The sequence below is a fragment of the Lonchura striata genome, chromosome 10 (assembly GCF_046129695.1).
Source record: "Lonchura striata isolate bLonStr1 chromosome 10, bLonStr1.mat, whole genome shotgun sequence".
Taxonomy (NCBI): domain Eukaryota; kingdom Metazoa; phylum Chordata; class Aves; order Passeriformes; family Estrildidae; genus Lonchura; species Lonchura striata.
The window spans coordinates 1,993,236-2,020,044 of NC_134612.1; the positions used below are offsets into that span (position 1 = coordinate 1,993,236).

At 40.7% G+C, this 26,809-nt stretch overlaps 1 protein-coding gene across 2 annotated transcripts in view; it reads left to right on the top strand.

The window, feature by feature from the left end:
- The window catches only part of PIK3CB (phosphatidylinositol-4,5-bisphosphate 3-kinase catalytic subunit beta), an 85,381-nt gene that overhangs the window by 26,385 nt on the left and 32,187 nt on the right, over window positions 1-26,809 (top strand). Inside the window, exons 2-5 of one of the 2 annotated variants that reach the window (XM_077785562.1) lie at window positions 9,551-9,668; window positions 22,124-22,309; window positions 23,316-23,541; window positions 26,240-26,463. In XM_077785562.1, the coding sequence (XP_077641688.1) occupies window positions 22,157-22,309; window positions 23,316-23,541; window positions 26,240-26,463 (603 nt within the window). In that variant the 5' untranslated portion in view covers window positions 9,551-9,668; window positions 22,124-22,156. The remainder of the gene's footprint in view (window positions 1-9,550; window positions 9,669-22,123; window positions 22,310-23,315; window positions 23,542-26,239; window positions 26,464-26,809) is intronic. The other variant, XM_031505654.2, reaches the window with a different exon arrangement.

Sequence of the window (26,809 nt, forward strand, 5' to 3'; positions counted from 1 at the left end):
GCTGCTTTTAGGATAAATGCAAACACTTAATTGAAAAATACTTTGTAGCGGCTCTGGTAGTTGAAATCGATGACAAATAAGTTTTATGTGCTTTATATTAGGATGGGGAAAAGATAAATGTATTTTTAAGTGTCCCCATTAAAACAAGATCCATTTAAGTGAGCACATGTGATTGTTCCAGCTGATGCACAGGCTTGCTTTGGTGACTGTCAGTGAAAAAGTTTTTGTCAAAAAAAATCTCCTTTATTGTGTTTAAAAAAATAAAGGAGAAATTATTCTTAAAAAGTAAGTAGAGGCAGACTGTAGTGTAGCAGCTGAACTATTTTTTAAGGATCATAAGATTAAAAAGTTAGAGTCTTTAGTGTATTCTTGTCATGGGAGTAGAAATTTGAATGATTAACCCCTTTCTATTTATAGCTGTTTTCTCTGATTTATTTCAGTTCCAGTTAACTTCTAGGTAAATTTCATGAGAAGGCAGAGCAGTTTTTGCCTTAATCTATCTCTGCAGCTCATCATTTTAGTGTCCTCAAGTTATTTTTTTAATGTGACTTTCACAAACCACAGCTGAATTTTCAGATTTATTTGTGGTTTAATAACTTGTCAGCTTTTATGATGTTCAACTACAGGATTTATAGAGGCCTTCGGCATTTGGTGGCCCCTTTTTTCTTCCCATCACTACTTGCCAGTTTTTAAATCCTGGTATATCACTGCTTAGGGGTAAATTCCTGGGGTTATTGCCTCAGAAGAATGAGAGGTGCAGGCTCTGTGTGCTGTGCTGATAAAGCTTGAAAGAACCAGACAATATATACCAATTTCTATGAAAGTTTTCCACTCTCTTGGTGCCCTAAGTTGCTTCTTCCTCATTAATTTAACTGGGACTTGTTGACCAGGAAAGTAGCACGCTACTCTTCAGGTGGTTTTTAGCTCTATTTGTGCAATAATAAATGATTTCTACCTATGTAATCACAATTTTCTTGAAGAAGAGGCAGTGGCTAGACCCCTTTTACAAGAAGGGTTCTTCAGAAATGGCAGCATTCCTGAAGCCTTTGGCTCAAGCACGTACATTTTGGTGATTAGCAGACCCAGTTAAGCTAAAGAAAGATTTGTTGGGGTGTGGTGGCAAATGAAATGGTTTGCTGTTAAACTGTCTGTTGTTCTGTGATGTACTGTTTTCTTGCAATGTACCAGTGAGAAGTAAAATAGGATTTTAGAGGGACTTTGTTTTCTTTCTCACTTATCTTGGGAGAGATTTTGAAAGGAGTGTAGGGAAATATTTTTTGAGCTTTTCTGCTGTCAAGTATGGTGTTGAGAAATTTCTGTCTTGGTCAAGATATAGTTTGTGTGAAAACTGAAAAGCCTTTGCTTTCAGTTGCAAGAATCACTTTTTTGGTGTCTGATTTTGTCATTTTGTTAATAATTGCTTTCTTAGATACAGATGCTGCTGCTGTGACAGCTCTTGTGTGTGCCCAGGTTTACATCCCCTGTGTCCTACTGCTCCTGCAGTTTGGAGGTGAAGCAGCAGGCTTGGGTGCAGAATGCAGTGAAGGTGCCAAATGGAAATCTCCAGTGATCAGCTCTGGGAGAAGAAGCCCCTGCTCATTGATCAGGGAGAGGGTGGGTTTTGGATGCCTGTTGCCAGACAGTGCTGTAAATACTGGTGTCATGTTGAGCGACAGCAGGAGGATAAATACATGGAGCATAATGTACCTGCTGCCTCTGCTCCATCCTTGCACGCCGTGCATCTGACGATCCCAGAGGAAGTGGCGTGTCTTGGGACAGGTCACAGCTCAGGCTCTGCTCCTGCTCAGAACTTGGAAGGGAATTCCTCTCTGGAATGCTCCTGGCACCACAAAATGCTTCTGCTTCTCTCAGAACAACCTGTGGAACAGGTAGCTGGTGAATGCACTGAAACCTTTTGTTAATGAGGGATGCCAGAAAATGCCATGTCGTCTAAATTACTGAGCTGAGCACTGCAGCTGAGGAGGGTAGAAGGGTTTGGGTTGGTTTGTTCTTCCATCAAGTTTTCTGTCATTTTAAGTGTTACGTCTAAAGGAGGTGTAAAAAATGTGAATACTATTCAAATCTGACTTTTAGATCCAAATTCAGGTTTAAACTGTTGGTTTGAGGACAGGAGGATTGTCTTTTGTGTTTGGTTTTTGTTTTGGTGGTGTGTTTTTGGTTTTGCTGGGTTTAGGGTGTTGTTTGGTTGGTTGGTTCTTGTTCCTGAAACCAAGCACTCCCTTGCTTCTAGCCTGGGAGTAGTTCAGATTTGGAGTTCTTACATTATGTAGTATTATAAATTGTCATGCTTAAATTATGCTTCATATTTTAAATATTTTTTCTAAGAGGCCTACCTGAAAGTGGAGGGAGTGGGGAGCAAGAACAGATTAAAATGCACACTTTTATTATCTGAAAGAGCTTAATAGATTTGCTTTTGAGTGTTGGCTATAGCTGGAGGTAAACTGCATTTCTTAGATGCTTGTATTTTTCCTTCTTCAGCACAGGGACTATTTTTAGTGATTACTTCTAGTTTCAGGTAGTATCTACTGTATGCATGTTGTTAGTGATGGAATGCTGTTTTTATGTGGTAATGTTTGGAATCAAAGAGCAAGTTGGATTGCAGCAGCATGTCTGTAAAATGCACTTGGGTATTTCTGTATTGGTTCATAGTCCCTTGTAATCCACACTTGGGGGTTTATTTTAATCATAAAGAACAAAGCCTTTCAAGTGATACCTGAAGCAGGGTGGGCAGCACCTTCACAAAATGGCTCATAATAATTAATAACTGACAAATTGTTCATTCTTGCTTTTGAATTCTGTGCTCTCATCTATATAAATTCAAATATGAGGACAACAAAAATTTGGGAACTAAATAGAAATAAATTTGCATAGTTTCACCATATTAGGGATTTCACAGAATGTAACTGGGAAGTGAAACATGGGGACATGAAAGTAGTGAAGAAAATAGACTACACAGATCACAAGAAACAGAAATCACAAGTAGTGCTACTGATTACATTTCAAGTAACTCAGTAATCGTGGTGGGATCGTCACAGAAACAGGATGAGGACTCGCTGCTTTATTTCTCTGTTTAAAGTGCAGGTAAATATTTATTCATGTAGTGACTTTTGGGTAGAACCAGTTGGTGTTTTTCAGTGTTGTTATGTCTATGATGCAGTGAGTAGAAAATGCATCAGCAATAAGGGCCATGTTTCAGGTGTTCCTGAATTTGGAGGAAATGCTTCATCAGTCCTTATGTACCTTGGCCTTTGAGAGTTTAAGACATTCAGAGAGAAATCATGAAATAGGTCATCATAAACTTTAGAATGGCTGAAAATATCTCATTAAACAAAAATAAGATTTCTTTATTGAAAGTGATGGTGCAGGGGTAATTTTGTTCTACAGCAAGTCCTTGTGTTCTGCCCAGTATTTAACTCTAGATTCAGGAGCAGCTTAAAAACAAAAGTATGGGATGTGATTGTGTTGTGATAGAAGACCAAAGAAACAGGAACAGGAATTGCTGTGCTGGTGGCAGTTAATGCCCCTACTATTGCCCCCAGACTTCTGTCCTTAAATACTGCTTTAGATGAAATGGAAATCCATGCAGAATCAAATAATTTATTATTGCTTGCAGCCTGTTTTAGGATGTGGAAAGCTGAATTTGGGTGGCAGGGCTGCTGAGGGTTTGTAGGGACAGCAGACAGGCTCGTGTGGGGGGTTCATGGACTCCTGGAGAGATCTCTGTAGGTGTCACAAGGATGTGCAGGATGCTGGGTTTGTCTGCACCTGTCTGAACTGCTGCTCAGTGGTTAGGCTGGCTCAGCTCAAGCCTTTGGGCCTCACACTTCAGGTGTAGGTGAGGATTTCTTGCACATGCACTGTAGGTGAGGATTTCTGGGAAGAGGAGCACTGCTCTGTGACCACGGCTTCCAGTTCTTCACTGCTGTCAGCCACATGGAGTGAAGCAGAGGAAGCAGAGCTAGAGAAGCTGTGGCACTGGCATGGAGGTGAAGGTGACCTGTGGGCCCTGGGAGGAGTTACATCTTCACATGGATGAGTCTGTTCAGTGTGTGCCAGCTCTGGAGCTGCTGAGCCAGCTGGGTCATCGCTTGTGCCCCGTGCTGCATCGGAACTGGAAATGAGCTGGAAAGAGTTGCTCACTTGACTTCGTGTTTGTGGAGCAGCATAAAGCAGATCTAAGCACTTGTTTGTGAGTCATCTGAAATAACAAAAACACTGCTGTTTTCACAGAACCGTCACACCAGCCTTGAACTTTGTGCTCTTTGAACGGTAGAGCAGCAGGCAGAGTACGCCCTCCAGCCCAGAGCCTCTGCTCGGAGGAGGTTTCTTACTCTGCCCCTGTCCCTGGGAGCGGTCAGCACTGGCAGCCAGCCCTCGGGTGCTCAGGGCATCGCAGGCTCTCCCTCAGCAGAGACTTTGCCTGTCTCCTTCTCAGCACACTGCCCTCAGGCCAGGGAACGTCTGGCTGCCCGGCAGTGTGACAGGAAAATTTGCAGTCTAGGAGCCTCTTTTTGTTAAGCTTCCCTAGCAGTGACGCGTTCCCCTTCTGCTTTGCCCAGAGGCATTTCTTTTGAAGGTGACGGGGCAGGAAAAAACCAATTGAAATGTTCTGGGAAAATAAAAATGAATTATTTTTATTTAGTTTTCTGTTTGTTGAGCCTAAATAGTGCAGGTGATTCCTTTCCATCTGAACTATCTGTTCCTTGCTGCTTTAATGGAAAGTCCTTCATTTTCCAATGCCAGTAAGTGCCGACAGTCTTTTGCCCTAAAGTTTGACTTTATTGTAAGGAAAAAAGATTATTTGCCTTCCAACCCAAATCAAATTGAGGTCTGAGACACAATTAGTAGGAGGGTTACTGGGTTACTCAACCTTGAGCACCATCAAGCAGAATACATCACTGTGAAGGAGCGACACGACCTCCTGCCCTCCCAGATAAATTCAAATGTCTAACTGACACCGTGTTAAAGAATCACTTTGTTCAAAATAAAGACTCACGGAAAGCTTTCGAGGTGGTTTTGTGTTGTCTTTCTATACTGAAAGGGAACTCAGCAACCTGAGTAACCGAGTAAAAACATGATTAATTGTGAGGCGTATTAATCTGTGCTTGTGTGAGTATAAATTAGTTTTAACCAAGCCTGTTGGGCACTGAAGGGGATTTCACAGAGGTGAGGCAGAGCTCTGGGAAGAGAGAGCAAGGCTTCCTCAGACTGTGAGTCACTGTGGTGGGAGACAGGGCTCCTGTCTTCAGTCACCCACTGCGTAAATGTAGTTATGGTATCGAGTTCTTCATGAAGACATAACTGAATTTAGCTTCAAATCATGTTTTTATCTGTTATCTGTTTCAGTTAAAGAATAATACTGGAAAATGCTAAGCAGTCTCTGCCCATCTTCAGGAATAAGAAAAGATGTAAACTGACTTACAGTTCTAACATAGATGTCTTTTTTGAACTCATTTGGTGTTCTGCTATTTTTGTCTCTGCCTTGTTTTTCCTTTTCTGTGTCTGTTCTTGTGCAATGGGAACTTGTTGCTTTATGCCTCTTCAGTTTTGGTTAAAAGTTTTTGTACAAGATAGGTGGGTTTCACATTTCAGAGAAGTCTGAGGCTTTTAAAAGGATGTTACTGGTTTCTGACCAAGCACCAGCACCTGGGAAAGTAGAACACAAAGAAGAATGCTGTCTTGTGTGTAACAATGTGCTGTCCGTTTTCAGGATGGTATTTTGTCTCTTGATGGTACTGCAGAAATAAATGCCACCTTTTAAAGGTCAGAACTGGTCTTTGCTGCTGGAGAGACTCTGGGCACTGCATTGTTGGGACAGTGCTTGTGCTGTAGAGCTCTGCTGTTTGGGTCAGCTGGCACACAACACTGGAACAGACACGAAATACTCCTTTCACATCTAGGATTTAACCTGCATTTTCAGCTGGGCACTCAGCTGTGCAGTGTGTAGAAGCTGGAATTTCCTGTCATTTAGGCAGATGTGCACTGCTGTGAGCTTCTCTTTTGCTCACTGTTTTAGTTCCTGGACTTGAGTTGTGATGGCTTAATTACTGGCAGTGAATGCTCTTGAAGAATTTTATGTCTGTTATTGTTGGAACTTAAGACTGAGTTGCTTTGTATGTTTCAGTAGTTTTTAAAGTTGAAGGTAGTCAGTGTATTTACTGATCCTTCATACTTTTTTTTTGTCTCCAACTTGGTGAAATGGTGAGTTTCTTCATTATTACAGCAGCTAATTCAGTTTGGTATTCACTCGTCCAATCTTCAGCATTACTGGGAGCATGAAATGCTCAAGGCAGCTTTGACATGACCAAAGCTGTGAACCAAAAACTCTAAAATGCCCCAGCTGTGTATCACTGTCCTAAACATGTGCTAGTGCTCTCCTGATGTCTGCCTCAGTGCTTTCTTCCAGAGTAAGAGGTTTAATGACCAGGAAGATACCCAAGAAACTGCTGTGTTATGTCATTCAGCCCACTCAGAGTTCTTATCCTGAAGTAAACCTGGAGCATCCTCTCCAGCAAATGGATTTTTTATGTATTCTGGAAGAATTGATGGAGCAGCAGCCTGTCTGATGGGCCTAGAAATTGTTACAGAGAAGTCAAGAGAGCCACACAATTAGCCCAGTAAATTTCTTAAACTGCTTATGAATGATTTTTTTTTTCTCTTCTAGGTTTTCTTTTCTCTGTCTTTGTGAGTGGCCTATTCCCTTGGCTTGTAATTGTTTATCTTGAACATTATGCCCCAGGAATTTTAGGCAAAAGTTTCTTATAGCTTTTCCCTCTTTTTTTCCTTGTGATATGATTTTTTTTTGGTAATACATTAATAAGTGTTTCTTTGGACATAGGGAGTGTAGGTGGAGCACTCTAAAGTTTTACTGTATTGTTGCAGGCATTCTGATTGCCACAACACAGTTTTGTTTTCTGAATTGCCTCATAAGATTATTAATGTTTCAGAGAAAACAAGTTACGATTTACATAGAAGCAGTATCTATGTAATGAGGGTGTGATTAAAGGATTCATAAAAATTATTTTGTCAAATGCAATTTCTCATGCGGAAGTTGCAAGCTGGAACAGAAAAGGATTTCTGTTGGGTCCCTGGTGGGTGCTGTCAGAAGAAGTCATATGGATGTGGGTGGTGTGGTTTTGGCCGAGTTCACACCCAGCAGACCCAGAAGAGAGGCTGTCTGTGATGTCCAGCTGCCAGTTCTGTTTTTCCCATGTTCCCCAGAGAGGTGCAATGGGGAAAAGATGTCCTCAGAGAGTCCAGTTTGTGAGGCAGTTCCTCCAAGTCCTTCTGTCTTTATGCAATTCCCAAAGATGGTGCTGGCATGTTTCTTCTGTAGCTGGAGTCCTCAGCAGCTGTTGACAGTCAGTAAAAGGCCAGCAGAGTTTGTACCCTGTCTGTTTGGTGTAACCAGACTTTGGAAAATTCTCCATTTGAGCTGTGAAGGTGGAAAGTGCCCTGGCTGCCCATGGTGTGATCTGCAGCCCATCCATGCCACCTCTCTTAACCCTTGCTCTGCTGCTCTGAAAAACGGGAAAGGTTGGTTGGTGAGAAAAACAAGGCTGCACACCCTCATCCACTAATGAAGGGTTTGTTTCTCATGCTTGGATGTAGCAATGAGTGCTTTGTTTGTGTACTTCGAAAATGGTTTAAGGTCTCGAGGGCTGGCTGATCCTCCACAGTTGGTTGTAGAGGACCAGCTTGTTGTCAGTGTGATGTGAGCTGCAGAGATCCAAAGTGCTGTGAGGAAAGAAGGGAAACAGGACAGGGAGCTGAGGGGAAGCAAGACTGGGGTGAACACAGGAGCTGTGACTGGAGCTATTCACAATGCAGTGGTTTGTTTAAGCTGTACCATTTATAGACCCTGGGTAATTTCTGGGCACCCACCATCGGATTGGTCATCATGTATCTAGTTAGCTATTGACCTCTACAAGTTTGGAATATCCAACTTTTAGTCAAAGAATATCCTGCTCCTGCCATAGGGTTATGGTTCAGTCACACTGTGCCCCTTGTTTGAGGGGCCAGAGGTCATGCAGGATTTCTGCCTTGGGTGGAAGTTCTGTTGTCATGCCTGTTAGCTATAGCAGGATGCATTTCACACCCCCTCCTAAGATCCTGCCTGCTGGCCAGTAGCCTTTGATGAGGACTTTTCTGATTCCACAAGAGCAAATATTGACATGGCTGTAAAACATGAATTCCAGGCTGGAAGTTCAGCCTTGGTTCTGTGATATTCACACTGATGCTTTGTACTTGCAATCATATGATACTGTCTTCATTTTTCTCTAGTCTTTTTTCTTTTTCTTGTGTGTGTTCCCTGCTGTAGGCGCCTAGATATTAATTAGGAGAACTTTTTGGACTAGATCATGCCTCTATAAATAAATAAATAACTCAAAGTGTGTGGATTGGCTTCTTGCACACCAGGTGAAGACCCATTTTGTGACAACACCTTTATACACCAAAAGGTTGTGCATGGAGCAGTAACTTAACTTTTTTTAGACTTAAGTATGTGGGGCAGTAAGTATTTATCCCTCAAAACCACTGAGGAGTCTGAGTTGTTTCAGAGGGTTCCACATGCCAGTTCCCAGAGGAATTCTGCTCTGTGAGGCAGTGACAGCCCTCCCTCCCTTCTGGTCACTGTACTGTGTTGAGCTCTCACGAGCACAATGGGACCTGCCTGGTGTGGTTTAGAAAAATAATTGTAACTACACTGCACTTCCCATAAACATGTCTTGTGCTTTGTGGCTTGGCCTACAAACCTGGCGATAGCATCGGTGCAAACTGACAGCACTGCTGGTGCTCAAGGGGGATTGAAGTCCTTTTTGTTCACTTCTCTTTACTGAGAGCTTGATTTGCAGTGTAGAGCTTAGGAGGATGATGCCTTGCCTCTGTGGAGATGTTTTGCCCTGTACATCTGCAGGGTGTTGGTTGGTCAGAGACCTTCTGAACCTTTCACACATTGAACTGTGAATAGGAATCACTTGTGTCATCAACTCAGCTTCTCCATAGTAGGACTATAGATATTACACTCTTAAAAAAACCAAAACCACCAAAATCCCCCCCAAACAACAAAAAACCTCCACTAAAATCAGCTTACAGCCCAGAGGAAAAATAGAAAATGTGCTTAAGATAATGAAGGCAACTCTGTCTCCCTTTTTTTGACTTTAACTGCAATGGACATCTGCTGTCTGACCCAAATTGAATATACAGAAATTTGAAAATATTTTTAGCAGCTAAGAATGCTTTTGACTAATTCATGATTATAAGACTTATTAGAATAAATTGCATATTCAAATTATTACTTCCTTTTTTGTTTCTGGTAGCAGGGTGTTTGTGGATTTGGCATTCCTATAATTGTTAGATTAATCACATTGTGCAATGGGAATGTGGTACTGTAGTATTTGAAGGCAGTAAAAAATAGCGTGATATTTTTGGGTATTTCTGCACAGAAAGTTGGTTCAGCTTTTAAACCAAATACATATTGCTGATTTTCTCATTTGGTTAATTACATTATATTGTGGTTTGCTTTTTTTAGATCACACTGAGGTCATCTCGTGGAATCTTCTGAAAAAAATCAAGAGTAATAGGAAGAAAATGTTTAATAAAAGTATCTTTACTACACAGTCAAACTGAAATAGGAGAGGTTCATTGGAGTAAGTATTACAGGGCTGGGGTTTTCTGGGGTTGTTTTCTGTTGTCTTTTGCTTGTAAAGTCAGTATGGTTATGGTTATTAGGCTTTTATTGTACTTAATTTTGTTAGAGTTATGTTAAAAATATAAATGGGCGACTCTGGACTCATTTCAGTTGGTCAGCTGGTAATGGACTCATAGATTCTCACTGAACCATCTTCCCTCTTGGGAATAGTTGTATCTTGTGAAATTAAGATGGGTGTCAGGTTTTTCTCTTGGCTGCTGTGTATGCTGGCTATGGCTTTGAGCAGGGGGTTCTCTGGTAGAGATGTGATTACATATAAGCCCCTATTTGCTGTAAAAAGTTAAAGCACTGCTTGTATTTTCCAGGGAATTTGAAAATACACTTGTTTTTTTGGTCTGTAACTCTCTAGTCATGGCTCTTATTGACTGTCTTTATTTTTTTGTCACTATTATTTGTCCTGTTTTGTAGTTCCATCATTCATCAAATTTGCCTAGGCTTTCAGCTTGTGAATATCAGAGACATCTTTGCTTCACTGTTTGTAGTTTACTTCCAGCTTTTTTGAATTCTGGGCTGACACGTGTGTCTCATTTCTGATAAAAGGAGCTTCTCTACCTATTGCAGCAACTGTGGATTGCACTTTTTGCTACTAGATAAATAAACATTTATGTCTTGATATAGTGTAATTATTAATTTCTGTATACTTCATGTGCTTGAGATGAGAAATGTAATCATTTTTCTGCTTCTTTGCATCAGATTGTCAGATGTTTAAACATATTCTCCTTAGAAACTGGGGAAAAGCTGCCTATGTCTGATGCATTTTACACATGCTATGTGGTTGTGTGAATGTAATTCTGCAGGAGTCACTGGAAATAGTCCTAAATGCCTGCTTGGAAATGAAAAAGATCTAGCCATTAGAACTGAGAAGGTTGAGAAGTCTTTACAAGAAGTATATTTCAGCATATTGCTTTATTACCATGAGGAAATGACTCCTCTTAGCTTCTTTAAATACGGATGTGTAGAGTGTGTCATAATTTGTGTAGAAAAACGTCTGTGGAACTTAATCAGACAAGAAAAGCATTTCATACTTGGTGTTTTTAACAAAGTGCTTTTAACTTGCAGAATAACATGTTTGGATTGATTATTTTCTACCTTAAAGAAAAAAATTCTATAAAATTTTCAATTCAATGTGGATTTAAAGAAGTTGATGTGCGTTAGTTCCCTTTCTCTTAAGCACTTGAAAGAAATACTACATTTTTTAGTCAGCACATTTAAATTTTCATCAGTTCCTAATCTAGGCCAAATGTCAAGTGACTGGTAAATACTCATATGCAGCATTCTTGTGGCACCTGATTCTGAATTTTGACCCCTGTAGTTTTCAGGAGCTGTGTTATGTGGAGTTATTTGTCTTTTCCTGCCTTATTAAATAACACAGTGGAAATACAGGCACCTGTTCACAAGGTCCCAGTGCAAACAAACAAACCAACCTATTTGCTGCCTGCACACTTAGTTTGACAAGTTAATTCTTGACTCTGGTAATCAACTTACTAAAACACATAAACAATAAAGTTGCAGCTGAGCTCCCCAAACAAATAAAATGAAGAATGCCAACTGGACAGTTTAGTCATTTTAAATCATTGTTTTTAGGCTTATGCCAGACACAAAACTTGCTCAGGTGTTTGGTTAACTTGTGTTTCTTCCCTCCTCCCCCAGCTTTTTTTTAAATTACTCAGAAAATTTCATTGTTACAACTTAAAATTAATTCAGATTTTTCTTTTTTTGGAGAAATATTTTGCAACCATTTGTTTTTAGTTGGAGTTTGTGTGCTTGTGTGCGTTTGGATCATCACAAGGTATTTTGCAATTGGAATTTTTAAATTCCAATTAGCATTAAAATAAAGTCTGGGCAGCATCTCCCTTCAAGTTAAAAAGCCAGGTGGAGTTCTTGTGGTCTTAGAAGCAGATGCTGACTCTCACAGCTGGGGAAAAGTATCCCCAGGAGCAGTCAGGCCCTGCTGAAAGGATGCTGAAGGCTCCTAAGGTAGCTGCATTTCTGGGACACTGTGGAGCCTCCATCCATGGAGACTTGCAAAATTATGTGTGCAGACTCTGAAGCAACTAGCTTTAACTTCAGTGTTGGAGCTGAGCTTGGAACCAGCTGACTTCCAGAGGTGCCTTTCAGGCTAAATAGTCTGTAATTCCTACATAATCTTAAATATTTTTTGGTCCTTGTGATGAATGGCCAGAGCTACTTTTGGATTTATTACCTTTATCTTCATGACAAAAGGGGTTTTTAGGATTGTGTTTTTCTATCAAATGGCATTGTATTTCAACTTGTCTTTATAAATAAGTTTAATGAAAAATATATATTAAATATATCTAAATATTTGCATTAGAATTGAATTATTGAATTTCCTTCAGTGTTTGTTTAGTCCTTGACCAGTCCTGTCCATGCAGCAAATGGCTGTGAGCAGCCACCTCTGAATCTGTGATGGGGGTGTTGAAACTGGTGTTGGAAGAAAAATAACTGCAAAAATCCAGATTGTGTAAGAAACAGACCCCATCAAGAAGAATGCCTGGCCAGACGAAGCCTGTAAAATGTATATTTTTTCCCATTAAAGGGCATCTTTCTACTTTGTAGGATCCATGGCATCTCTGTATGAGACTTAAGCACAAGCTGCTTGTGTGTTTTGGTCTGTGTGCCCTCCTTGTAGGTGAAAATTTCAATCCTCCTTGCTATTCGTCTGGTTTTAATTATCTCACTGGCTCACCTCCCTCTGTAGATAATGGAATCTGTCTGCTGCAGAATAATCCCCTTTCCTAGAGGTTTTGATCAAAATACCAGAAATAATTAAAAGGTGAATCTTTTAGTCTTTGTGGGAAGAGGTATCCACTTATAGGAAAACCTCAGTTTCTGTTTTTAACTTTTCTTATAGTAGAATGTTATCTAGATATAATATCTTAATAGTCAGCTGCTGGTGAGATTTGATGGTTTAGGTCTATTTGTACTATTCCAAAGGAGAGGAAATATTAACTGTTTATATATATTTGAATGTCTTATAAGTGGAATATTTCCTCTGTGTTTACAGAGAAATAAAAAAAGTATTTTGAGTGTTAGAACAGGCAAGGAAAGCCCAGAGAGCAGAACTAATTCGGGTTGATTATTTCCTGGCTTTGTTGTCAGACTGTTAAGAAGTCAGATACAATTCTCGTTGAGCAATGGGGGAAGAGGGCCCCTGCAGTTCACTTAACAACAAAATTTTATTTACAGTTTACTTAGTACAATAAAGTAATAAAAGCAGATTATTAATGCATATTTTCAGATTCATGACAGACACACATAGTCGTTCTAATAATAGCTTGGGCTGTTAGAAAGCCAGGCCCTTAGGCTGTAGTTCTGCCTACATTTCTTGAAATGATCTTAAGAGCTGTCAAGTGGCCAGGCAGCCCCGAGGCTGCGAGCTGTCACTGTGCCACTCCTCTTGCACTCTCACTGTGCTGGCACAAGCACTGGTGCAGCTTTATAAAAACACCTATAAAATGCCTGGGCTCAAATGACATCTTTATTCTGGTTCAGCTCCTCCTCCTCCTTTCCCATTCAGTCTCACTGTTCAGTCCTTCTTCCCTTGTGCCCCCTCCAATCACCTGTTTTGTTAAGCTTAGCTTTGTGTGTTTGTTTAAAATATCCAAGTGAGTGTGCCATCATTTCAATGTTTAGTCTATTCTTGGGACTGAAAATTCCATGCAGGCCTCCTGATCTGATGCCATTTGGGGTTTGCCTTCTTTTTTATTTTTTTTTTTTTTTTCCCCATGATTTTTTTATGCGATCTTTCCATGACTGCTCCTAAAAGGCCTTCAAATAAAGGTCTGCTCTTATGTTACCTCCTTACTGAAATGATAGCATGTTTCATTTCCAGACTGGGGAAAAAGGCAACTCCCTCTAGTTCAAGAAGTACCTACAGTGCTGTGCAGGGTCAAAGAGGCTGAGAACTCACCAGGTCTCATCTGTTCCCAAATTTTCAGTCTTGCCTTTCTGCACTGAACAGGATTGCCCCCTCATGTCAGGGCCCACTCTGCCCACTGCTATTGAAAATTTTCCAAAATATCTAAGTGAGTTGTTTAGAAATGCTTCTAAAGGTGATTCTACCAGATGTTTTCTCACAGCCCAGTTAATATAGAATACTGAATAACTGGGCTGGGCTTTTTTCCTTTCAGCTTTCTCCTTTTTTTCTCCTTGACTCCGTTGGTGAAGGTGTCAAATGTTATTCATATGACAGTGCTTTTCTGATCTGTTTTCTTCCAGTCCTTTGTACTCCTTCCTTCTCAGCCATGCAGAACTGCATTCCAGCCAGCCGAAAGGGAATGTTTTCCCCTAGTGTCCCCAGCCTAAGTGTGATCCAGTGATTGGATGCTTCTAAAGACAATTTCACACAGCAATATTGAAATGTGAACAGAGTTTTCCTTCTTCCTGCAACTCACTCTACTTACACAATTCAAAATGATGGCCTGAAACTATTTCTATTTTAATGTGTGTATGCCATGATTTCAAGGTAGAGCAGAGGATGGCTGTGAGAAGCTGCTGTTACTGGTCAGTGTTGCAGAATTATGTGCTGCCTGTGCATTGTCAGAAGTCTGTCAGAAGCCTGGGACTTAAGTTTTATTCCCTTGTTCAGTTCATCTTCAGATGGAGCAGCAGATGTGTGTGTTTGCCTGAGTGTAAAGTAACAGGAAATAAAGTTTTCCTTCTATCACTGTTCAAGCCAAGTCTAGAAGTGGTTCTGAGTCTGGAATACCATTTTAGTAGTGTTGTTCTCTACATGTAGACTTGTTTTCCAGGAAGAAAAATTCTGAAGATAGTCTCATTCACAGCTACTTTCTAAACTATACTTCCATTGAATTGTAGAATAACTTTCGTAAAAAGGGATGACTAGAGGTAATCTAACCTAAGCATCTGTTCAAATGAAGTTACCTAAATTAAATTTTAATTTGTAACCAGTTAACATGTCTGTATTTTTTTCATATCTCTGAGTCCTGTGTAAGTCAATTGCAAATTTAGGTGCTCAGCATTTCTTGAAAACTGAGCTACTTTTATTTAGAGGCATTAATATTTGAGTAGCAACTGCATTCATTGTGGGTTTAAAACCCTGACTTCAGTTTTTAAAACTTGGTGCATAATGCTCTGGGTACACCAGAGGAATAAAACTACAGGAGATGAACAGGAAAAATAATCAGGGATATGGGATTAAAAAAACCCCAATGAAATTATCTTTATTTGTGGAAAACCAGCTTTATTTCATGAGGAGAATGAGAAAATCTAGATTTGATGGCTGAGAGACCACTCTTGGTACCAGTGTGAGGGAGAGAGGCCTTTGAAAAAGGCCTTTCATGTTTTCTATACATAGATATTTTTAGAAAACTAAATTATGACATTTTTATTCTGATTTCTGGAGGAACCCTGACTAAATGGACATTTAATTTTCCATTCCATAAGGCCAACTTATGTGGCAATTGAACTAAACTGCTGGGAAATATTTATAGTACCACATGATGTTTAACTTTCTAGTCTACTTTGTAGATGTCTTGAATTCTTAAAATCTTTGCTATTGTAGGTAGATACCCATGACATTCGTGGAGTGGAAAGATCTCTGCTTTGCTGATTTAGGCATTTGTATTTATCATCAAGTTGATTGTATTTTATTTTTTGACTTGGAAGCAATTTGGATGGAAATTCACCTGTGCAGTGGTAGAAGGCCAGAACCTTAAGTGGGTTCACTCTTTAGGGCTAAACAGAATTCCCACGGCAGGGTCGGCAGTGGCACACGGAGCACACTGGAGTTAGCAGTGTTCCGGTTTTAAAGGAGTCATTATTGCTCCTGTGTGAGCAGAAAACAGCTCTTAGCGGCTCGCTCGATATTGGAATAGGCGGTGCGTGCTCCTGTCACACCGAACCTTTAAACAAAGCTGTACTCGGTTCGCTCTGCAGCTCCCCGAAAGGACGCTGCACTCGGCGGGGCTCGGTCTCTTTCTGCAGCTGACAGGAGGAGAGGACACAGCCTTGAGCTGCGCCAAGGGAAATTTGGGTTGGCTGTTAGGGAAAAGATTTTTACTGAGAGGGTGATAAAGTTCTGGAATGGCTGCCCGGGGAGGTGGTGGAGTCACCATCCCTGGGTGTGTTTAAAGCAGCCTGGATGTGGCACTGGGTGCCAGGGTTGAGTTGGGGTGTTGGGGCTGGGTTGGATTTGATGATCTTGAGGGTCTCTTCCAGCCGTGTGACTGCGGGATTGGCGTTCCCGCGGTGTCACCCTGTGCCTGCTCTGGGGTTCTCACCGTGCCCTGAGGGAAACGGGGAACAGGGAAACGAACAGGGAAACAGGGAAACAGGGAAACAAACAGGGAAACAGGCCGCTCCGGGCCCGTGGAAAACGGGAGGGGTTCGCATGTTCGTTCCCGGTGTTTTCCATTGCGAGCCTCGGCGGGATGGGAGGAGACGGCAGGAAGGGGAGAAGCTGAACAGCGCTGCCCTGGCTGCGGGCTGCCCTAGGCTGGGTGCGTGAAACGGCGGCGGGGAGGGGAGGGAATGGGAGTGATGAGGGGAGGGATGGAGCAGGGGTGATGAGGGGAGGGAAGGGACAGGGGTGATGAGGGGAGGGAATGGGAGTGATAAGGGGAGGGAAGGGACAGGGGTGATGAGGGGAGGGAAGGGACAGGGGTGATGAGGGGAGGGGTGGAACATGGATGATGAGGGGAGGGATAGAACATAGATGATGAAAGGAGGGAATGGGAGTGTTGAGGGGAATGGAACAGGAACAGTGACATGAAACAGGAGCGATGAGGTGGAACAGGACTGATGAGGAGAGAGGGTCGAGCTGGTGCCCAGAGTGCCCTGTGACAGCCTGTGGCAGTCCTGGGCAACTCTCGGACACTGCCCTGGGCTGCAGAACAGCTCCCAGGAATTCGCTGCAGATTGAGGAACAGAAGAGTATATAGTTCTGCAGAGCTGTGAACTGGCCCTGATCAAGTGCATGTATTTGTCTTTAGTGTCGTCAGAAGAAATCAGACTTTTTCAAACTTTTTAAAGAACTTTTTTTCTAAATGCCTTCTAAGTTTCATAGGACATAAGTCTTCCTGTAGCCAGACTCCTTTTCCATCGTTCTACTAGGTTCTTTTCCCTTGTTTCTTCTCAAATATTTCATTTATAGCTTGCTCATCCTTTTAGTACTAGATGTTTTCATGGTTAGAAAAAAGATTACAATGATTGTGTTGTGTAAGTGCTTAGTGTTTCTCCTACTTAGAGTATGGGATGTGCTGCTGCTGTTTCCTATAAAAATGACTGTGGTCAGATTGTCATTTTGTCTGTTCAGGACAGTGAGATACTGTTCAAACACTTCTTGTGTGTCAGGATGTGGTGGCCCTTTTCACTACTGCAAGACTTCTGGTTTTTTTATCCCCTTGACTGCCACATGACAGAGTAAGCAGTAGATAAAGAGCTGTATTGATGACAGCGATGATTGTCTTGGATGTGGTGCCCAACAGTTGTAATAACTTACTACATAAAGCAAAAATCTGGATAAGCAGAGTGCCCTTAGTTTTTGCATATCCAAAACAAGTCGGCTTCTGATGCTCATCCTTTATGTAAATACTCAAAGGTTTAGTGAAAAAGAAGAGTAAATCCAGCTTTATATTTAACTTGAAGAGCTGGTGATATTTATGTGCCCTTAAAATGTGTTTTGAAGAGGCAGTGTAAAAGAAACTTATTTCATACAGAAAGTTACTTTTCAATATATAAATGATCCTTCCCTCAATCTTTTTGCCATCTGCTTGGGATGATAACATACTGATTTCATCCTGGGAGAACTGACCACATTTCATGGGTGGGTGACATCATTTCAGATACAAGATAGCTCTTCTAAAGACTTTTTCAAAGACTTGGTGCTCAGGAGAATAAATGCTAGGAGAGATAACTGGGCATCAACATTTCCCTCTGACACTGCATTATGTGTGAGTTTATAATTACCATCTTCTTTGCAGCTACTTTTACTTGTGTTTGATTAGTATTCTTCTGGATAGTTCAAGATAAAACACTGAATATTGCATTGGATTTTATGTTGGTGTTCTTTTAACAACAGAAAAACCAATCTGGGAGGATGAGTGATAGGGGATTTGTAGTGAGTTCAGAAGTAAAGGATTTAATGACACAGTGCGAGTTTTCATAACTGCTGCGTTCTTCAAAAGGGTGGTTTTAGAGGAACTTATCTGACAGATAAATGTTGAGCGTTGACTACAATTAAAGTGGATTTGGTGCTTTCTAATGTCTAAGTCTTTTGCTGATATGATAAGTTTATTTCAAAGGAGAGTTCATTGCATTGTTCCTCCATGTCTCATTTTTTGAGAGGAGAGGCTCTCTGTGAGCATGTTCTTGGGCAGCTCTTAGTTTCAGGATAACTTTACAATCTCCCCCCTGTGCTTGCCCTTTGTAATTCCGTGGTCAACACTGTTTGATGTCAGATATTTGCACCTCCTGGATTTAATTCCTGTACATGTGCAGGTGAACTACCCGGCACAGGTAGAATTGAGTTCACCAGCTCTGGCTGCAGTGCTGGAAGGCCTTTGCAGCTGCGTGGTCCTGGGCTCTCAGCAATGTCCTGAGTGAGTCACGGTGGATTTGAGCTTGGCACAAGTTAGTCTTGCTTGCATTCAGGAAAATGGGTGAGTGGTTTAGAAAGAGAGCACTGCCCCAGCGTGTAACCACAGCCTCAGAAATCCTACTGATCCTTTATTTTAGTCTAAAGAGAAGTCTGAAACTCCTGGGGATGTTCTGAATGCCTGCGGTTTGTTAACTGGTACAATGCAATGTTCCAGTGGTTCTGTTGTTGGCCCACACTTGTGGAAGTGTTGCCTACATTTTTTTTTTTTTCGAAACTGGTTTTGTATCTGCTCTGTATAGCCTGGACATGTGATTTTAGTCCTGTTTTGGTTAGGGGGAAAACATGAGGGAGCTGCAATTCACATAAAAATATATGCAGCTTACTTTTGACTGCATCTATCCTTAAACTGTGTTAGAAATCAATGAAGAAGCAGCCTGCTTCTGGGAGCTCCTTTTTTCCTTTGTTTTTTTTTTTTTTTTTTTTTTTTTTTTTTCTTTTTCTTTTTTTCTTTTCCAGGTGGTCTTGTTAGTTAAATGATGAGAGGTACTTTTGCTGGGAGGTGAGGGGAATGCTATAAGGTCTCCCGGCTTCTGGAATGAGGCTGTTAGCACCAGAGCAAATTATTTTTCTGCCTAGAGATGGGAAGCCCTTTAAAAACCACAACAGCAACACTCAATTGAAAAATTCTGTTTTAGGGCTTCTTTATGTACATTAAATAAATAAAAAACAAGATGAGTGATAAATTTGCTTCTTCTGCAGATGCTCTACTTATCTGTGTTCCACTTCTTTCTATTAATATAAGTAGCTCTGGCAGAAGTGCTGGTATATTAAAATACAAATTGATTAGGGGGGAGAGTGTGTGGGCATGCACACATATATATGCATCTGAAATTTGCACGTTAAAGCCTAGAGAAAATTTACACTTTACATTGGAAGGTTTGAACGCTATCAGTACTACCTGTGCCTTAGAAAAGCATTTTGTATTGGGCTTTGCCCCTGTGAAATTCCGAGTCATTGATTAGACACTTGAGGAGCCAAGGTTAAGTGCTGGTTTAATTACTTCCTTCTTTTGTAAGTGAGGTTGTTGTTACTGTGACAGTGGGCAGGAATAGCTATGAGCTTAACAGCCTGAAATAGATTTTTTTTTATTATTTGAATTGTTGTTTTTTTCCTTTAGCTGGCAGTTGTTTAAAATGTCTCTGGTGCTGTTAATCACAATCCAGATGGCTTTTTGCCTTTGTTTCAGTTCCTAGATGTGATATTGTGAGTTAGTCACCAGTGCCACCACACATGTCCCAGCTGGGGCCGTGACTCATCCCCAGAGCTGCTGTGGGTCGGCAATCTTGTGTTTCACAGGGTAAAACCTGGTTCTCTCTTGGCCCCTGTGGTGTCAGCTCTTGGGGCAGAAACAGGGTGCTGGCTGCAAAACACACTGACCTGCTTCCTTGAGGAAGGAAATATTAAGTAAGTGCCTGAAGGCAAGAATAGCTCCTCAGCATGCTCAGATTGGTGAGATGGCTTCTCTTCCCTTTTTAACTGAAAAGGCAAATGGAATTTTCAAAGACTGGTGTCTGTGCTGGAAATGTGTAATTATGAACAAGTATCTTACAAGTACTTTATAACTCTGTGTTGTGGTGTTTGGGCTCCAAACACCATGATATGGAGCGTCATTTTTAAGTCCTGTTTCTTTGAACATTTTAAACTCTTGTTGATGCACTAAAATGGTTTCAACAACTGCAACTGTGAAAAGCATCTGAAACGGGATGAAAATAGAAGAGATACACTGAATTAAAGCAGGAATGAACTATATACAAAATAACTACGTAAAACAGATGTCCTTGCTGCTGTACCCGTCCAAGTAATGCTTTGTAATGGAAATACTGCTTTATTTTACCCTCATGACCACAGAAAATAACTGCAAATGTGTGCATCCAAATATGAAAAATGTACAGTATTAGGTTTTTTCACTGACTGCTAATTTCACTTACAGCAGAATTGCAGCCAGCATTTTATGGGTACAAATAACTGTATGGAGGATAACAAATAGTACCCCATTAAAAAAGCAGCTTGTGAAAAATATACTGACTGGTAATGAGGAATTAGATATTTTGTCTGGGTTTATTTTTTTAATAGATGTTGTGTTATTCCAATAACAGAGTCTGTTCTGGGTGTAATGATGGGATAAAATTTTATTTCTTTCCTTTTGACAGTCTAAAGTTCACACCCCATGCTAAACTTCATACATCCAATGATGAATTTGTAAACTGTGGTAATTCATATAAAATACCTTCATATCTGATTTGTTATTTTTGCTATACTACCACCTCCAATTACTTCTGCTTTAATTCAGTCTGCTCAGTGTAGTAAATTTTTTTGGATGAAAATGTTGATAGAATGGTGGTAAAACTATTATTTGGTAGTGATAATGGTAGAAGCTCCCTAATTATTGCTTCTATTGAGAAAAAAAAAAAAAAAGCTTTTTCTTACATACTTATGCTTTCCGAAATTTAAAGGTGTTTTATTTGGCATGTTTGAAAACTCTGCTATGTTTTTATCTGGTACAAATAAAATATGAAGTGATCCATGCATTAGTGCAGTTACAAGATGTACTGGCAACTTGTGGTGGTCTTAAGCTTTGTAAGGCCAGGTGGAAAGGTGCTGGAATGATTTGGGTCAGTGTATGAATGATTTGTTACTCAGTGTATTCACAGGGCAGTTAGAGGTGGGATGGGGTTTGTTGTCAAATACCTGAGGCAGCTTTGACCTGACAAGTTCATTTTTGTGCTGCTGGCATCATCAGTTAGCCATTGTTGGGAAGGACTAATTGAAATGTTGGAAAGCTGCTAGTGGAGTTGAACATTCTGACATTTTCTGTTACAAAGGGTGATCTCCCACATCTTGTGCCGTCCAACAGGAATTCAAAAGATGCAGGAGTAACTTGACTATTAAAGTGCTTTGTTACAGTGTTTTCCAACGCTCCCCATCCCTTTGACAATGAGGAGCATTGTCTGGATGAGGAGGAGGTAAATGATTCAGTGAGCCACGCTGAAGGGAAAACTCAGCTTCATAGAGTGGTAATCAAAAAAGACTTGGAAAAACTGGTGGTAGCATTTGAATGAATAAAAATGTGCTGAAATACAGAGGACAGGCAGCAGGAAGGCAGAGGAGGAGCCAGAGGAGATCATGGGCAGGGTTTCCTCCTACCCTGCAGTGGGTGCAGTTCCCACCGTGGGTGGAGTTCACTGATCGTTCTCTGAGGGTGAAAACAAATTGAGATAAGTGTCTTCAGAGGAAAATGGCACTTTCTAGTAGCGTCAAAGAAAATTTCCTGCTATTAATAGACTTTCAAGTCGAATGTCATTGGCCACATTCATGAACAACCAAGAGGAAATTTGCAGAAAATAAACTAATGAAACTGAATGTGAGTTTTCATATGAAATATTGCCACTCTTCATCCATGAAGCTTATTTTGGTTGTGTTTTACACATATAAAGTTTTAGATAGAACTTGAAATTAATTTCTAACTTTATTTTAGCCAACATCTAATTAGTTTTTTCTCTTATTACTTAGTTTTAATGATATTAATATCTCAGCAATAGTGCTTTGCCAAGCAAATGCTTATATTATATTAAATAACATTAATGAGTAAAACTATGCTTATGTGTTTGCAATACTGGCATTTGAGACCTCAGAGTTGTAAGCTGAGCTGTACAAAGCAGGCTTATGTAAACCTTCCAAAGACTTTTAAATGTGTGTCTAATTATAGAAGGTTAAGTATACTGAATTTTGTTGTTTTTTTTTTTTTCCCTAAGGCCATGTGGTTATGATATTATTGAGATTCCATAATGCCTCCTGCCGTGACAGACAGTCTTGACATCTGGGCAGTGGATTCACAGATTGCTGCTGATGGCTCAATATCTGTGGACTTCCTGTTGCCCACTGGAATCTACATCAACCTGGATGTCCCTCGAGATGCCACCATATCTCAGATTAAACAGGTAACACCAAATGGGCAGTTAACTGAGGTTTGGAATGAGGGCTGTTTCTGATTCTGGCATGCTCTCTGGCAGATCAAGTCATGAATGTTAGCAAGCACAGAATGAGGTACTGACGGCACGTGCCCAGCAGATTGATAAAGAAGTGTGTCTGGGGGGTTAGCACTGGGTTTGGGCAGATGGCAAGGTTTGGAAAGTGGCTTCTTGCTGATAGTTACAGTTCAGCAGAGGTTATTCTAATAGCTCTATATTAATATTGTATTACTACTCTGAACCTTTTTCTAATATGTTGATAATGCATTGTTTGCTGATCTAACATTTCCCTGATTAGATGTTTAGTGCAAAAGGCACAGATTGGGCTTCTGTTGACTATTACGAAAGATAATTGCTTTAAAAACTGTTTTGCAAATTGGAGCATCACTTAAAACCTGAGGGAATATGCAAACAAAGGGAAGGGGAGAATGTAAGGAAGTGACGGGGACACTAAAAAACAATCTAAAGACCTTTGATCAGATAATGGCCATGTGAGGACATTGGGAAAAGTTACTGAGCAATTAGGCAGTGAATGAATTACAGCACAGACTAACCTACTCCTAATGTATCAAGTGATTTCAAGTGATAAAGATTTTGAAAACAAATATGTGAGTGAGAGCAATAAGGGGTTTGAACTGAACTGTCTGGTTTCCTTGCTGCTTGTGGCACATGGAAACTTGCCATCAATATATACTGGTGATATGTAGCAGTTTTCCAAAGAAAAGGAATGCTGATGTTAACTACAGAGGTCTGTCTTGGAAATCACTCAGGATAGAGACTAGAAGTGAGACAAAGTAAACATATAATGATTTATAGTGATAAAAATTTTAAAAGTTAGCAAACATATTTTGTTTCTATTTTTTTGGGAACATAAATGGAAATTAATGTTACCTTCAGTGCCTTAAGGTATGTCCCTATTTTCTGGTTTTGTTTTTGGTTTTTTTCCCCTTCATTTATTTCTTTGTTTTCATTGCAGCTGTTATGGAAGCAGGCACATTCCTACCCACTCTTTCATCTCCTCATGGAGATTGACTCTTACATGTTCTCATGTGTGAATCAGACTGCTGTACATGAAGAATTAGAGGATGAAACACGGAGACTTTGTGATGTTAGACCCTTTCTTCCTGTCCTTAAACTAGTGACAAGGAACTGTGATCCAGGAGAAAAGTTGGATTCCAAAATAGGTGTCCTTATAGGCAAAGGTAATTCCATTTAATTTTTTGAAAAATGAGGTAAAACTTTGTTGCGTATGAGGATCTTAATTAGGCGGATAAGAGTGGATTAAAAAAAACCCAAAACTGTTAAAACTTCAGTATTGCCCTTTGTCAAACAAATACTGATATAGTTGGAAAGAATTTAAATACTCAACATGAAATACATACAAGTTATTTAAGGCTACTTTCTGTATTGTATTACTACATCAATTTTATTTTATTTTTATAAAAATAAAAAAATTTATTTTATATTTATTATTACATCAAATTTTATTTTGTAGATGAGGAAAAAATATATATTATTGTTATTATTATTATTACTAAGTGAAGAACAGTATAATCCTTGAGAATTGTTATTATAAATAACCTACCAGCAAACTGGATACTCAGAAGGAACTAGAAATTATTATGATTTTATTATATGTGGTGTCCAAGTTCGTTAACAATGATTCTTGGTTTTGCTCTCAATTGTGACAGTGATTTTCATCAAACAATGAAAAGCTATTTTTAAAGGTTTCACAGTAACTTATTCTTGATGTTATTTCAGAATTTTCAGCTTTTAAATCTACTCTGCTTGGTTATACAATCAAGACTGACAGGGTCACATGAGGTCATACCTCTTGTTTTAAAACAATGAGCCATTGTTAGGTCCCTTAAAAAGACTGCAGGTTTTGTTTAGATTTCAGTAGTACACTGTCTGCCTATTTGTTAGAGCTGACAATGGGAACAGTTTAACCATTCAGACAGCTTCGGAGAGATTCACATTCTGTGATTGAATATTTAATGTATCAGAGCTGTGTGAGACCTTGCCTTGAGCAGCCCCTACTCTGTACCTTAGCAGGGAAAAAACTGTGTTCCTGTCTGAGCTTCTAAACTTAGTGCTTTGTTCTCAGAAGGTGCTGGGTGCTTTGTGTGATTTGGACAATGTCCTTCAAAGTTCATGAGTAAAGATAAAGACACTTGCAGGTCCTACACATCCTGAAGTACCAAAAAGTCACAACTTTCTCTTGTATCATAGGAACATGGGATGGCTTGGGTTGAAAGGTCATCTCATTCCACCACCCTGCTGTGGGCAGGGACACATTCAACTGGACCAGGTTGCTCAGAGCCTGTCCAATCTTAACTGTGTCCAGGATGGGGCATCCACCACCTCTCTGGGCAGCTGGTGCCAGTGCCTCACCACCCTCCTTGTAAAAAAATTCTTCTTTACAAATTATCTAAATCTACCCTCTTTCAATTTAAAAACTCCCCAAAGGTTGTTTTTCTCCAGGCTCTCTCAGCCTGTCTCCATTGCAGAGGTGCTCCAGCCCTCTGAGCCGCTTTGTGTCTCCTCTGGAGTCTCTCCAGAAGGTCCCTGTCCCCGTTCTGCTGGGGCCCAGAGCTGGCTGCAGTGCTGCAGGTGGGGTCTCACCAGAGCAGAAGAGAGGGACAGAGCCCTCTGCCCTGCCCACCTGCCCTCAGTGCTTGTGGTGCAGCCTAGGATGTGTTTGGCTTTCTGGGCTCTGAGTGCTCATGGCCAGGTCATGTCCAGCTCATCCACCAGCACCTTCAAGTCCTCTGGGCTGGGCTGCTTCCCATCTGCTCATCACCCAGCCTGTGTTGATACTAGGGGTTGTTGTGACCCAGGTGCAGGACCTTGTGTTTGGTCTTGTTGTATCTCAGTGGGATTCCCATGTGCCCACTTTTAGAGCTTGTTCAGGTTCCTGTGGTTGGCATCCCCTCCTTTGTGTCACCACACCACTCAGCTTGGTGTCATCTGCAACTCTGCTGAGGGTGCCCTCTGCAACTCTGCTGAGGGTGCCCTCAGTCCCTCTGTCCATGGCATTAATGAAGCTAGGTAATAACACTGGTGCCAGTACACCCTGAGGGACACTGCTTGTCACTCATGTCACTCACTGGGACTCTGAGATGTTGACTGTGACCCTCTGGAGGCACCCATCCGACCAATTCACACCCACTGATCACTGATCCCCCATCAAATACATCTCTTTCCAATTTAGAGACGAGGAGATTTTGGGGCCCATGTCTGAGGCATTACAGATACACATAGGTGGCGACCACAGCCGTCTCTTGTCCACTGATGTCACTCAGTCACAGAAGGTGACCAAGTTGGTCAGGCAGGACTTGCCCTGTGTATTCTTTCTTTACATGTTTTGGAAAAGGAACTATACTGGTCTTGGATTGGTAGAAATTTCAGTCATGTCATTTTGACTTGGGTAGAGGATTTTATTTTTTGACTTTTAAACAAAATTAAAAAGGATGATGTCATCTTTCTGGGTGATTAAAAAAACCCTATATCTTGAAAGCACTTGTGCTCTGTGGTCTTTACGATACATTTACTGTACTTTTTAAAATTTACTCTTGTGAAGAGAGACGTAAAATTTTCCAAACTACCTTGAATTCAGGGTAAGGTTGGATTTTCCACTTCAGAGTACTTAGGAGATATGGTGGTTCTTGTTTAAAATAAACACTCATGCCAGGTTGCATGGGAGTTTTGCAAGTAACTTTGGAAGAGCACTGATGTACAGGACAATGTAGAACCCAGCTCAGCTTTGAGCATTCATTTTGGATGGGATGTCTGAAAGAAACCACCTGTCTCACCTTAACTTAAAGATAGTAACAGTTCAAATGGGATGGGCAGTATTTGTACAGCTGTGTATCCTTTTGCTTCCTTGAATTCTTTCAGGTCTCCATGAGTTTGATGCCTTACAAGATCCTGAAGTGAACGACTTCCGAGCTAAAATGAGGAGGATCAGTGAGGAGAAGATTCAGTCACTTGTGGGTCTCTCCTGGATGGACTGGTTGAAGCACACTTACCCTCCAGAGCAGGAGCCTGTTATCCCAGAGAGCTTCCAAGATAAGCTCTACAGTGGAAACCTTGTAGTAGCTGTTCATTTTGATAACTGCCAGGTAGGAATGGTTGTTCATGTTTCATGAGCTGTTCTTGATCCAGGTCTGAATCGGCATGGATTGCTCAAGGATATAAATAAAATAGAATACTTACATTATGGTGTTTGCTTTAAAGTGCAAATCTTTCACTTGGATCCTTGAATCTTGAAAGAAAGTGAGGATGTAAGCCCACAGTAGAGAATTGAACTTCTAAAGGCAAAACGTACAGCTTGTATCTTCTATATTACTTCATGTTTGTTTAAATATAAAACATGGTTCAAAGTTGTCAGGACTTGTTTTGCCAACTGTTCCTCTGTTGCTTCACTTATATTCAGTTTTAAGCTCAGTTCATCAGAGTTTGCTGGTA